We start from the raw sequence: 14186 nt of genomic DNA, 5'->3' as shown, positions 1-14186 counted from the left end.
TCAAAACTTTCATGAAATCACACATGTAAGATACCAAATAAAAAATAAAAAGGCATTTCGGTGAAAGCAAACGGTGCTATTATCTGAGGGTAGCACCTCCGTAAACAAAGAGAGAAAACATATTTCAACCCTGCAGGCGCGACACAAAACGCAAAAATATAAATCATGCCTTACCTTTGACAAGCTTCTTTTGTTGGCACTCCAATATGTATTTTCAACCTCTCCCTGACTGAGTCTGTAATACCGATATGTTTCAAGCAGACCACCATAGTCCCTGTGCCCAAGGACACTAAGGTAACCTGCCTAAATGACTACTGACCCGTAGCACATCTGTAGCCATGAAATGCTTTGAAAGGCTGGTCATGGCTCACATCAACACCATTATCCCAGAAACCCTAGACCCACTCCAATTTGCATACCACACCAACAGATCCACAGATGATGCAATCTCTATTGCACTCCACACTGCCCTTTCACACCTGGACAAAAGGATCACCTATGTGAGAATGCTGTTCATTGACTACAGCTCAGCGTTCAACACCATTGTGCCCTCATTGCTCAACACTAAGCTAAGGATCCTGGGACTAAACACCTCCCACTGCAACTGGATCCTGGATTTCCTGATGGGCCGCCCCCCAGGTGGTGAGGGTAGGTAACATCACATCCGCCACGCTGATCCTCAACACGGGGGCCCCTCTGGTATGCGTAATCAGCCCCATCCTGTACTCCCTGTTCACTCATGACTGCATGGCCAGTCACTACTCCAACACCATTAAGTTTGCCAATGAAACAACAGTGGTATGCCTGATCACCGACAACGATTAAACAGCCTATAGGGAGGTGGTCAGGGACCTGACCGTATGGTGTAAGGACAACAACCTCTCCCTCAACGTGATCAAGACAAAAGAGATGATTGTGGACTACAGGGAAAGGAGGACTGTGCACGCTCCCATTCTCATCGACGGGGCTGCAGTGGAGCAGGTCGAGAGCTTCAAGTTCCTTGGTGTCCACATCACCAACAAACTAACATGGTCCAAGCACACCAAGACAGTCGTGAAGAGGGTACCACAAAACCTTTCCCCCTCAGGAGACTGAGAAGATTTTGCATGGGTCCTCAGATCCTCAAAAGGTTTTACAGTTGCACAGTTGCACCATCGAGAGCATCCTGACGGGTTGCATCACTGCCTGGTATGGCAACTGCTCGGCCTCTGACTGCAAGGCACTACAGAGGATAATGCGTACGGCCCAGTACATCACCAGGGATTCCTGCCATCCAGGACATCTATGCCAGGCAGTGTCAGAGGAAGGCCCTAAAAATTGCCGAAGACTCCAGCCACCCTAGTCATAGACTGTTCTATCTGCTACCGCACAGCAAACGGTACCGGATCGCAGAGTCTACAGTAGGTCCAAGAGGCCTCTAAACAGCTTCTATCCCCAAGCCATAAGACTCCTGAACAGCTAATCAAATGACTAGCCAGATTATTTGCAATGCACCCCCCCCCCACACACTTCTACTCCGCTGCTACTCTCTGTCATTATCTATGCATAGCCACTTTAAAAACTCTACCTACATGTATATATTACCTCAATTGCCTCGACACCGATGCCCCCACACATTGACTCTGTACCGGTACCCCATGTATATAAACTCAGCCCCCAAAAAGTCATTTTTTCAGGACCCTGTCTTTCAAAGATAATTCACAGATCTTCATTGTAAAGGGTTTAAACACTGTTTCCCATGCTTGTTCAATGAACCATAAACAATTAATGAACATGCACCTGTGGAACGGTCGTTAAGACATGAACAGCTTACAGACGGTAAGCAATTAAGGTCACAGTTGTGAAAACTTAGGATACTAAAGAGGCCGTTCTACTGACTCTGAAAAACACCAAAAGAAAGATGCCCAGGGTCCCTGCTCATCTGTGTGAACGGGCCTTACGCATGCTGCAGGGAGGCATGAGGACTGCAGATGTGGCCAGGGCAATAAATTGCAATATCTGTACTGTGAGACATCTAAGAGCTACAGGGAGCTACAGGGAGCCAGGACGGACAGCTGATTAACCTCACAGTAGCAGACCACATGTAACAACACCTGCACAGTATCGGTACATCCGAACATCACACCTGCGGGACAGGTGCAGGATGGTCACAACAACTGCCCGAGTTACACCAGGAATGCACAATCCCTCCATCAGTGCTCAGACTGTCCGCAATAGGCTGAGGGACTGAGGGCTTGTAGGCCTGTTGTACGGCAGGTCCTCACCAGACATCACCGGCAACAACGTTGCCTATGGGCACAAACCCATCGTCGCTGGACCAGACAGGACTGGCAAAAAGTGCTCTTCACTGATGAGTCGCAGTTTTGTCTCACCAGGGGTGTTGGCTGGATTCGCGTTTATCGTCGAAGGAGTGAGCGTTACGATTTGAGCGGGATCGATTTGGAGGTGGAGGGTCCGTCATGGTCTGGGGCGGTGTGTCACAGCATCATATACTGAGCTTGTTGTTATTGCAGGCAATCTCAAAGTTGTGTGTTACAGGGAAGACATCCTCCTTCCTCCTGTGGTACCCTTCCTACAGGCTCATCCTGACAATACCCTCCAGCATGACAATGCCACCAGCCATACTGCTTGTTCTCTGCGGGATTTCATGCAAGACAGGAATGTCAGTGTTCTGCCATAGCCAGCGAAGAGCCCGGATCTCAATCCCATTGAGCACGTCTGGGACCTGTTGGATCGGAGGGTGAGGGCTAGGGCCATTCCCCCCAGAAAAGTCCGGGAACTTACAGGTGCCTTGGTGGAAGAGTGGGGTAACACAGCAAGAGTGGTATCTCACAGCAAAAACTGGCATATCTGGTGCAGTCCATGAGGAGGAGATGCACTACAGTACTTAATGCAGCTGGTGGCCACACCAGATACTGACTGTTACTTTTGATTTTGACCCCTCCTTTGTTCAGGGACACATTATTCTGTTTCTGTTAGTCACATGTCTGTGGAACTTGTCCAGTTTATGTCTCAGTTGTTGAGTCTTGTTATGTTCATACAAGTATTTCCACATGTTAAGTGATAAACGCAGTTGACAGTGAGAGGACGTTTCTTTTTCCGCTGAGTTTAGCTCCTTATTTACTGCTGCTCTTTAATTATTTGTTATTCTTATCTCTTACTATTTGGGGGTATTCTCTTTAAACTGCATTGTTGGTTAAGGGCTTGTAAGTTAGTATTTCACTGTAAGGTCTATTACACCTGATGTATTCGGCGCATGTGACAAATAGCATTTGATTTGATTTGAAAGGATGTTCTAACTCTCATGTACTAACCCAGGTGGAGGGCTCTACTCTGCTCTGCTCACAGCTCAACCCTAGCCAACCTTATTCTCATCTGTTTGCTGTTGTCTTTCTCCTCTCTGTCTCTTCCACTCTGTCATCCTCTCTCTCTCTCTCTCTCTCTCTCTCTCTCTCTCTCTCTCTCTCTCTCTCTCCCTGCTCTGTTGTCACACAGTATCACTACTAAGTTGGAGCGTGCGCTGGAGAAGGTGGCCCCCCTGCTCAGGGAGATCTTTGTGGACTTTGCACCGTTCCTCTCTAGGACCCTGTTGGGAAGCCATGGTCAGGAGCTGCTCATAGAAGGTATAGGTGTTTTATAGTGTCTCTGTGTGTCCCTCTGTCTATCCCTCAGTATGTCTGTCTTCTCCTGTCCCTCTGTCTGTCCACTGGCTGCTGTGTCACTGCTGGATGTCTAGTAATGTAGCCCGAGAGGGCTACCACGCACAAACACACACATGCACTCACACAGGCACACATGCACTCACACACAGGCACACACACAGGCACACACACAGGCACACAGACACACAGGCACACAGGCACACAGACACACACGCACGCACGGACGCACGCACGCACGCACGCACGCACGCACACACACACACACACACACACACACACACACACACACAACACGCACACACACAACATGCACACACACACACAGGATAAACAATTAATAGAGAGTTGAAAGGTGTGAATGTTGTCTGATCCCTTCACTCTGCCTCTCTGTCAGAATGCTGGCCAAGCTGACAGATACACACACACACACACCTGGCATGCTGAGCACAGACTGTGTACAAACCAGGCAAACACAACACACTTCATCAACACAATAGAGCCAGTATTCATAAAGCATACCATAGTACAAATGCTGGGATCAGGTCTGGGAGCAGTTTTACCTTATAGTTCATTATGAATAATATTACATGGACAGTAGAGACCTGATCCTAGATCAGCACTCCTACTTTGAGATGCTTTGCCCAGACTTTTACCAAGGAAAAGTGGCTGTTTTTCCTGAATCAGGGCCCTGGTGGAAAGTCTCTCCATTTAGTAGTAATTACCAGCCATACATCACTCAAATTATCCGGGGTCACGCCCCAAGTGCCCCCTCACCCACCCCCCTCTCCTCTCCTTCTCTCCTCATCACCCCTCCTCTCCCCCTCTCTAGACATGTTGTCAGTGTGGTAATCATGCCCAGACATCCTGGCCTGGCCCCCGGCCCATGATACACTTGGAGTTGAGAGGGAGGCCCCTGGGCAAACAGAGCTGTCGTTGTGATGGCCTTCCCTCTCTCCTCTCCTTCCCCCTTCCCTCTCTCCTCTCCTTCCCCCTTCCCTCTCTCCTCCCCTCTCTCCTCTCCTTCCCCCTTCCTACCTCTCCTCTCTCTGCCTCTCCACTCCTTCCTCCCCCTACCAGTACACAGCGCCACAATGCCACATTCAGCCCAGTGATTTAACTCTGCCCTGCTCACAGGAAAGGCATGGTCAGAGGGGTAGAGCCTGTTTAAATAGAACACATATAGTTTGTGTACCACTGTACGGCCAGGGTCCATGGTCATTAGGCCAGCATACCAGAGTATGGCTGGGGCGCTAGGGGCCAGGGTCACCCTACCACCTGACCCCCTGTGTCAGAGAGAGCGGAGTGATGGGAGAACTGGTCATTGCAGTCACAAGAGGTCAGCTGTGGTGGAGTGTGTGTGTGTGTGTGTGTGTGTGTGTGTGTGTGTGTGTGTGTGGGTGTGGGTGGGTGGGTGGGTGTGTGTGTGTGTGTGTGTGTGTGTGTGTGTGTGTGTGTGTGTGTGTGTGTGTGTGTGTGTGTGTGTGTGTGTGTGTGTGTGTGTGTGTGTGTGTGTGTGTGTGTGTGTGTGTGTGTAATAGGTCATCTGTAGCTGTCTGTGAACTAGAGACGGTCAGGTAACATCCCCTGTTTACAACAGTCTTAGAGGCTCAGACTGTTTCAGTGCTGTGCAAGATTCACATTATACAACAGTACACTTTGTCTCCATCCCAAATAGCACCCTATTTCCTATGTAGTGCACTCCATGTGGCTCTTGTCAACATGAATTCAATATAGAGGGAATAGGGTGCCATGTGTTACACACACTTGGTTTGTAGGCAGCTCTATTGTTTTATTATTGTAACATGTAAGGTCATTTCCCATTTCCAATCCTGGCAAGCTCTTTCTTTGAATCAACGGTAAAACGGAAGAGATGTTTGACATGCATGAGATGGTCTCTGTCTGTGTGTTTATAAACATGTTGACATCTCATCTCTGGTTGTTGACTCATGCTGTCAATCACACTGACTGACATCTTCATGCAACCATGCCAACGGGTCCTGGCCCCACCAACCTATAATGAATCGTCCAGAGTGTCTTCTTCTCTGGTAATGAGTACAATGTTAGCCCCTCCCACCTGTCAATGGAGAGGTTTCGGAGTGACTTACATGAAGGCGCTAGGAACTGTTGAGCCAAGTCAAACTGTCCTGTGTGTTGTATGACAACTCTGCTTCTAACCCTGTCTTGTCCTGTCCTGTCCTGTCTGTTCCACCAGGTTTGGTGTGTATGAAGTCCAGCACCTCCGTAGTAGAACTAGTCATGCTGCTCTGCTCTCAGGTGAGATTCTCTCTTTCTCCTCACACATCCCTCCTTTTCTCTCCCTCTCTGCATCTTCCTTCCTCCCACATCCGTCTCTTCCTTCCACTGCCTCCGTTCTCTCGTCTCTACCTCTTCCTCCCTCTTTTCTCCTCTAAATCAGATTTTTTATATGAATAAAGACTTGTTAATTAAAGTGCCAAAATTCAAAAGATTTTAACCCACTGAACCCCAATATTTCTCAATGTTTTCACATCATTCTAAAGCCCTAGTTATTTTGTTGCTTTGATAAATGAATTAAAGGTAACAAAAAATGGAGATCTGAGTCGGTTGAGCATAACACGTCAACCCTGCTAACCATAGATGACAGGCTACAAATATTTTAACAATTTAAAGAACATTGTGAAGCTTGCATTCAATTTCCCCTTCGTGTTGAACACAACAATTCTCCCTGTCACAAGGGGATTTATGGCTGATTTAAGATCAAATCGTCAGCCCTGTTACTTTATTTGGGACTAAATACAGTTGAAGTCGGAAGTTTACATACACTTAGGTTGGAGTCATTAAAACTTGTTTTTCAACCACTCCACAAATTTCTTGAACAAACTATAGTTTTGGCACGTCGGTTAGGACATCTACTGTGTGTGCATGACACAAGTAGTTTTTCCAACAATTGATTACAGACAGATTATTTCACTTATAATTCACTGTATTACAATTCCAATGGGTCAGAAGTTTACAAACACTAAATTGACTGTGCCTTTAAACAGCTTGGAAAATTCCAGAAAAGGATGTCATGGCTTTAGAAGCTTCTGATAGGCTATGACATCATTTGAGTTAATTGGAGGTGTACCTGTGGATATATTTCAAGGTCTACCTTCAAACTCAGTGCCTCTTTACTTGACATCATGGGAAAATCAAAAGAAATCAGCCAATACCTCAGAAAAATAATTGTACACCTCCACAAGTCTGATTCATCATTGGGAACAATTTCCAAATGCCTGAAGGTACCACGTTCATTTGTACAAACAATAGTATGCAAGTATAAACACAATGGGATCACGCAGCCGTCATACTGCTCAGGAAGGAGACTCGTTCTGTCTCCTTGAGATGAAATCACTTTGGTGCGAAAAGTGCCAATCAATCCCATAACAACAGCAAAGGAAATTGTGAAGATGCTGGAGGAAACAGGTACAAAAGTATCTATATCAACAGTAAAACAAGTCCTTTATCGACATAACCTGAAAGGCTGCTCAGCAAGGAAGAAGCCACTGCTCCAAAACCGCCATTAGAAAGCCAGACTACGGTTTGCAACTGCACATGGGGACAAAGATCATACTTTTTGGAGAAATGTCCTCTGGTCTGATGAAACAAAAATAGATCTGTTTGGCCATAATGACCATCGTTATGTTTGGAGGAAAAAGGGGAAGGCTTGCAAGCCGAAGAACACCATCCCAACCATGAAGCACGGTGGTGGCAGCATCATGTTGTGGTGATGCTTTGCTGCAGGAGGTACTGGTGCACTTCACAAACTAGATGGCATCATGAGGATGGAAAATTATGTGGATATATTGAAGCAACAACTTAATACATCAGTCAGGAAGTTGAAGCTTGGTCGCAAATGGGTCTTCCAAATGGACAATGACCTCAAGCATACTTCCAAAGTTGTGGCAAAATGGCAACAAAGTCAAGGTATTGGAGTGGCCATCACAAAGCCCTGACCTCAATTCCATATAAAATTTATGAGCAGAACTGAAAAACCGTGTGCAAGCAAGGAGTCCTACAGACTAATTTACACCAGCTCTGTCAGGAGGAATGGGCCCAAATTCATCCAACTTATTGTGGGAAGATTGTGGAAGGCTACCCGAAACGTTTGATCCAAGTTAAACCATTTAAATGCAATGCTACCAAATACTAATTGAGTGTATGTAAACTTTTGACCCACTGGGAATGTAATGAAATAAATAAAAGCTGAAATAAATCACTCTCTCTTATTATTCTGAGATTTCACATTCTTAAAATAAAGTGGTGATCCTAACTGACCTAAAACAGATAATCTTTACTAGGATTAAATGTCAGGAATTGAGAAAAATTAGTTTAAATGTATTTGGCTAAGGTGTATGTAAACTTCTGACTTCAACTGTAGGTATTTACTATTGTAACGGCTTTCTTTAGGTGAAAGAGAGTCGGACCAAAATGCGGCTTGGCTATTTAGATTCCTGTTTAATAAAACAACTAAACACAAACACTACAAAAACCGAAACAGCCTAAACTGGTGCAAACTAACACAGGGACAAGGACAATCACCCACAACACACTCAAAGAATATGGCTGCCTAAATATGGTTCCCAATCAGAGACAACGATAAACACCTGCCTCTGATTGAGAACCACTTCAGACAGCCATAGACTATGCTAGTAAACCGCACTAAGCCACAATCCCGATACCTATGAAAAACCCCAAGACAAAACACACCACATACCAAAACCCATGTCACACCCTGGCCTGACCAAATAAATAAAAAAAACACAAAATACTAAGACCAGGGCGTGACAACTATAGTATTTTTTTAAATGTAATCTCTTGAGATGGGAAATGTTTTTAATTCAATAGAACATGTGTTCTTCATGACAATGTTAAAATTAGGTGAAATAAAAAATAATAAAAAATTCAGAAAGTTACAGTACACAAAGGGACTAATTTCATGGAACACCCCTCTGTGATCAGTCCTCACCCCCACCCTGTCCCCTTACACCTCCCCGTCCCCTTATCTCCTCCCTGTCTCCTTACCTCCTCCCTGTCCCCTTACACCTCCCCATCCCCTTATCTCCTCCCTGTCTCCTTACCTCCTCCCTGTCCCCTTACCTCCTCCCTGTCCCCTTATCTCCTCCCCGTCCCCTTACCACCTCCCCGTCCCCTTACCTCCTCCCTGTCCCCGTATCTCCTCCCCGTCCCCTTACCACCTCCCTGTCTCCTTACCACCTCCCTGTCCCCTTATCTCCTCCCCGTCCCCTTACCTCCTCCCTGTCCCCTTACCTCCTCCCCATCCCCTTATCTCCTCCCCGTCCCCTTACCTCCTCCCTGTCCCCTTACCTCCTCCCCATTCCCTTATCTCCTCCCCGTTCCCTTACCACCTCCCTGTCTCCTTACCACCTCCCTGTCCCCTTATCTCCTCCCCATCCCCTTACCACCTCCCTGTCTCCTTATCTCCTCCCCATCCCCTTATCTCCTCCCCGTCCCCTTACCTCCTCCCTGTCCCCTTATCTCCTCCCTGTCCCCTTATCTCCTCCCTGTCCTCATTACTCCTCCCTGTCCCCTTACCTCCTCCCTGTCCTAATTTCTCCTCCCTGTCCCCTTTCCTCCTCCCTGTCCTCATTTCTCCTCCCTGTCCTCATTTCTCCTCCCTGTCCCCTTATCTCCTCCCTGTCCTCATTTCTCCCCCTGTCCCCTTATATCCTCCCTGTCCTCATTTCTCCTCCCTGTCCCCTTACCTCCTCCCTGTCCCCTTATCTCCTCCCTGTCCTCATTTCTCCTCCCTGTCTCCTTATCTCCTCCCTGTCCTCACTTCTCCTCCCTGTCCCCTTACCTCCTCCCTGTCTCCTTACCTCCTCCCTGTCCCCTTACCACCTCCCTGTCCCCTTACCTCCTCCCTGTCTCCTTACCTCCTCCCTGTCCCCTTATCTCCTTCCTGTCCTCCTTTCTCCTCCCTGTCCCCTTACCTCCTCCCTGTCCTAATTTCTCCTCCCTGTCCCCTTATCTCCTCCCTGTCCTCATTTCTTTCCCTGTCCCCTTATCTCCTCCCTGTCCTCATTTCTCCTCCCTGTCCCCTTACCTCCTCCCTGTCCTCATTTCTCCTCCCTGTCCCCTTACCTCCTCCCTGTCCTCATATCTCCTCCCTGTCTCCTTACCTCCTCTCTGTCCCCTTACCACCTCCCTGTCTCCTTACCTCCTCCCTGTCCCCTGATCTGCTCCCTGTCCCCTGATCTCCTCCCTGTCCTCATAGTGGATCAGCTCCACCTCATGTGGGACTGATCACCTCCTCTAGTTAAGCCCAGTGATGTATAGTGTCTTCAAAAAGTATTCATATCCCTTGACTTATTCCACATTTTGTTTTGTTCTAACCTGAATTCAAAATGCATTAAATCGATTATTTTTCTCACCCATCTACAGACAATACCCCATAATGACAAAGTGAGAAAAAAAATGTATTCATAACCCCTGAATCAATCATTTTTAGAAGTACTTTTGCAGCATTTACAGCTGTGAGTATTTTGGGGGTAAGTCTAAGACCTTTGCACACCTGGATGGTACAATATCTTCCCATTATTATTTTTTAAATTCTTCAATCTCTATCAAAATTACAACCATTAAACTCTGTAACTTTTTATAAATCACCATTGGCCTCACGGTGAAATCCCTAGCCAGTTTTCGTCCTCTCCTGCAACTGAGTTATGAATACGCCTGTATCTTTGTAGTGACTGGGTGTATTGATACACCATCAGAAGTCTAATTAATAACTTCACCATGCTCAAAAAGATATTCAGGGTCAGCTTTTTAAAATTTTTATTATTATATATTTTTTACATCTACCAATCAGTGCTCTTTGTGAGGTTTGAAAAACCTCCCTGGTCTTTGTGGTAGAATCTGTATTTGATATTCAATACTCGACTGAGGGACCTTTACAGATAATTGTATCTGTGGAGAACAGAGATTATGTTAATCACTATTATTGAACACGGAATGAGTCCATGTAACTTAATATGCAATTTGTTCAGCACATTTTTACTCCTGAACATATTTTGGCTTGCCACAATAAAGGTGTTGAATACTTTTTGACTCAAGTCATTTATGCTTTACAGTCTTTATTAATTTCTAAAATGTTCTACAAATAAATCTCCACTTTGACATTATGGGGTATTGTGTGTAGATCAGTGACACAAAATCTAAATGTAATGAATTTTAACTTCATGCTGTACACGACAAAATTTAGAAAAAGTCAAGGGGTGTGAATACTTCTGAAGGCAAAGTATTGGCCATTGGGAGGCTTTGACGATACCAGTCGGCCATATTAGGAGCAGTGAATGGAATTCTACAGTATTTCAAATAAATGTTTTAAAGACAAAATGACATGTATTTAAGTCGTTTTTCTTGTAGTGTAGACAGTAACATTAGTAATCTAAAAAATTTATATACTTTAAGAATTTGTTTTAAATATATTTTTCATGTTTATGTTTAGCTCACATAATATAACAAAACAAGTATGCATTAAGGTGTCTGAAATAGAATCAATGTGGCAAAAACGAATGTAGACATTAATAAATGCATTTCTATAGCTTCCAAATATTTTTACGACGTTGGGAGAGTGTCAAGACATCATCCTCTGTCAGTCATCCAGTGTATATATAAACCATTGGTTAAGTCTTTTACATCTCAACGGGTCACAGTCCCAATGGCGCAGAAAGAACAGAATAGGAGACAGTTAACATACCTTCTGTCTGCAGGGCCAGTCAGTGAGTCCATAAGGAAGACATTAGATGGTGCCTCTCTCGCTAAGTATCCAGTCTGCAGGGATGGAGGCTGCAGTAGGAGGTGCGGTGCCCAGAGCTTGTGTGTAACAAACCATTTAAAATTACGAAATTCAAGAACCCTGAACCAATAGGATCATCTTCATAGGTGAAGCACTCCCAGACACCACAGATTATCAGCTTTTCTTATCTGAGCTCCTGAGCCACGCCCATTACCCTGGCTGCAGGTCAGCCCATAGCTAAATATTCTGGGTTCTGTTGCAGCTCAGACCATAACCAGAGGTTCTGCAGGTCAGACCATAACCAGAGGTTCTGCAGGTCAGACCATAACCAGAGGTTCTGCAGGTCAGCCCATAACCAGAGGTTCTGCAGGTCAGCCCATAACCAGAGGTTCTGCAGGTCAGACCATAACCAGAGGTTCTGCAGGTCAGACCATAACCAGAGGTTCTGCAGGTCAGCCCATAGACAGAGGTTCTGCAGGTCAGACCATAACCAGAGGTTCTGCAGGTCAGCCCATAGACAGAGGTTCTGCAGGTCAGCCCATAGACAGAGGTTCTGCAGGTCAGCCCGTCAGATCCCATACATACCCATGCATCTGTTATTAGAAGGCTGAGATTAAGGAGCATTCCTCTCTCTCTATTCACACAACTGCCCGAGCCTTGCAGTAGTGAATCCCGCTGTTACTGCTGTTCTTTTGAAGTTTCTGAGGGAATGTTCCCTGAGTCTTGCTCTCTCTTCAGTCTGTCCGTCTGTCTTTCTGGAGGCTAACTTAGCACTGTGGCTCTGGGATGTCTACCTTCTCTTCCTTACCTCCAGGATTTACTGAGGGCTGGGAGTGTCAGCGAGCCGTATACCCCCCTCACAGAGCCCCCCCCCCCCATGACACAGATAGTATTACTGCGGCTCCAATAGTTCCTGTCATTAGGGACTCCTGGGATGAAACCCAGCCTGAGATATCGACCCGTCAACAAAGCTGAAAGTGGTTATGCTTGGCCTGAGTTGGAACCACAGCTAGCTTTATCCAGCAGCACTGGCAGGGATGGGCATAGTGAAACTTGTTAATCCTGATCTGATTCCATCAGTAGTGACTTTCCTGTATGGGGCTAGGACAAGGCTGTATGGAGCTAGGACAAGGCTGTAAGGGACTAGGACACAGCTGTATGGGGCTGGGACAAGGCTGTATGGAGCTAGGACAAGGCTGTATGGGGCTAGGACAAGGCTGTATGGAGCTAGGACAAGGCTGTATGGGGCTAGGACAAGGCTGTATGGGACTAGGACACAGCTGTATGGGGCTGGGACAAGGCTGTATGGGACTAGGACACAGCTGTATGGGGCTGGGACAAGGCTGTATGGGGCTAGGACAAGGCTGTATGGAGCTAGGACAAGGCTGTATGGAGCTAGGACAAGGCTGTATGGAGCTAGGACAAGGCTGTATGGGGCTAAGACAAGGCTGTATGGGACTAGGACACAGCTGTATGGGGCTGGGACAAGGCTGTATGGGGCTAGGACAAGGCTGTATGGGGCTAGGACAAGGTTGTATGGGGCTAGGACAAGGCTGTATGGGGCTAGGACACAGCTGTATGGGGCTGGGGTGGAGACTGGGGCTAAATGGGGCTAGGACACAGCTGTATGGGGCTGGGATTGTATGGGGCTCGGATGGGCAGCACACTCTGTATCTCTTCACAGACGGCCTGGTGAATGGGAAGGTCAAACAGCTTTGTTTCTTGTAACAGCTTAAACACACAGATGATCTGCAGTGGATCCTGGGAGATTTACTGACAGAGAGCCTCCAGATGTGGAGAGCAGAGCAGATAAAAGACTTCAGCCTGGATTGAGATACCTCAATACTGCTGTCTGCCTGACGCCTACTGACGTTTGGGAGTATGGATGGCTGCAGAGGAACAAGAGGCTTGTGTGTAACAAACAATTAAAAATTATGAAATTCAGGAACCCTGAACCAATAGGATGATCTTCATAGGTGAAACACTCCCAGACACCACAGATTATCAGCTTTTCTTATCTGAGCTCCTGAGCCACGCCCATTACCCTGGCTGCAGGTCAGCCCATAGCTTAATATTCTGGGTTCTGTTGCAGGTCAGACCATCACCAGAGGTTCTGCAGGTCAGCCCATAGACAGAGGTTCTGCGGGTCAGCACATAACCAGAGGTCCTGCAGGTCAGCCCATAGCTAAATATTCTGGGTTCTGTGGCAGGTCAGACCACCACCAGGGATTCTACGGGTCAGCCCATAGACAGAGGTTTCGCAGGTCAGCCCATAGACAGAGGTTCTGCAGGTCAGCCCATAGACGGAGGTTCTGCAGGTCAGCCCATAGACGGAGGTTCTGCAGGTCAGCCCATAGACGGAGGTTCTGCAGGTCAGCCCATAGACGGAGGTTCTGCAGGTCAGCCCATAGACGGAGGTTCTGCAGGTCAGCCCATAGACGGAGGTTCTGCAGGTCAGCCCATAGACGGAGGTTCTGCAGGTCAGCCCATAGACAGAGGTTCTGCAGGTCAGCCCATAGACAGAGGTTCTGCAGGTCAGCCCATAGACAGAGGTTCTGCAGGTCAGCCCATAGACAGAGGTTCTGCAGGTCAGCCCATGGACAGAGGTTCTGCAGGTCAGCCCATGGACAGAGGTTCTGCAGGTCAGCCCATAGACAGAGGTTCTGCAGGTCAGCACATAGACGGAGGTTCTGCAGGTCAGCCCATAGACAGAGGTTCTGAGTTCTGTTTCTCTGCCTCTACAC

General features: G+C 47.0%; 1 protein-coding gene across 1 annotated transcript in view; it reads left to right on the top strand.

Moving 5' to 3' along the window:
- LOC135553390 (neurobeachin-like) overlaps positions 1-14186 on the top strand; it is a 334327-nt gene that overhangs the window by 131858 nt on the left and 188283 nt on the right. Inside the window, exons 35-36 of the mRNA XM_064985529.1 lie at positions 3496-3623; positions 5875-5936. Coding sequence (XP_064841601.1) covers positions 3496-3623; positions 5875-5936 — 190 coding nt within the window. The remainder of the gene's footprint in view (positions 1-3495; positions 3624-5874; positions 5937-14186) is intronic.

This window comes from Oncorhynchus masou, chromosome 13 (assembly GCF_036934945.1).
Source record: "Oncorhynchus masou masou isolate Uvic2021 chromosome 13, UVic_Omas_1.1, whole genome shotgun sequence".
Lineage (NCBI taxonomy): Eukaryota > Metazoa > Chordata > Actinopteri > Salmoniformes > Salmonidae > Oncorhynchus > Oncorhynchus masou.
This window is presented reverse-complemented; position numbering and strand designations above follow the sequence as displayed.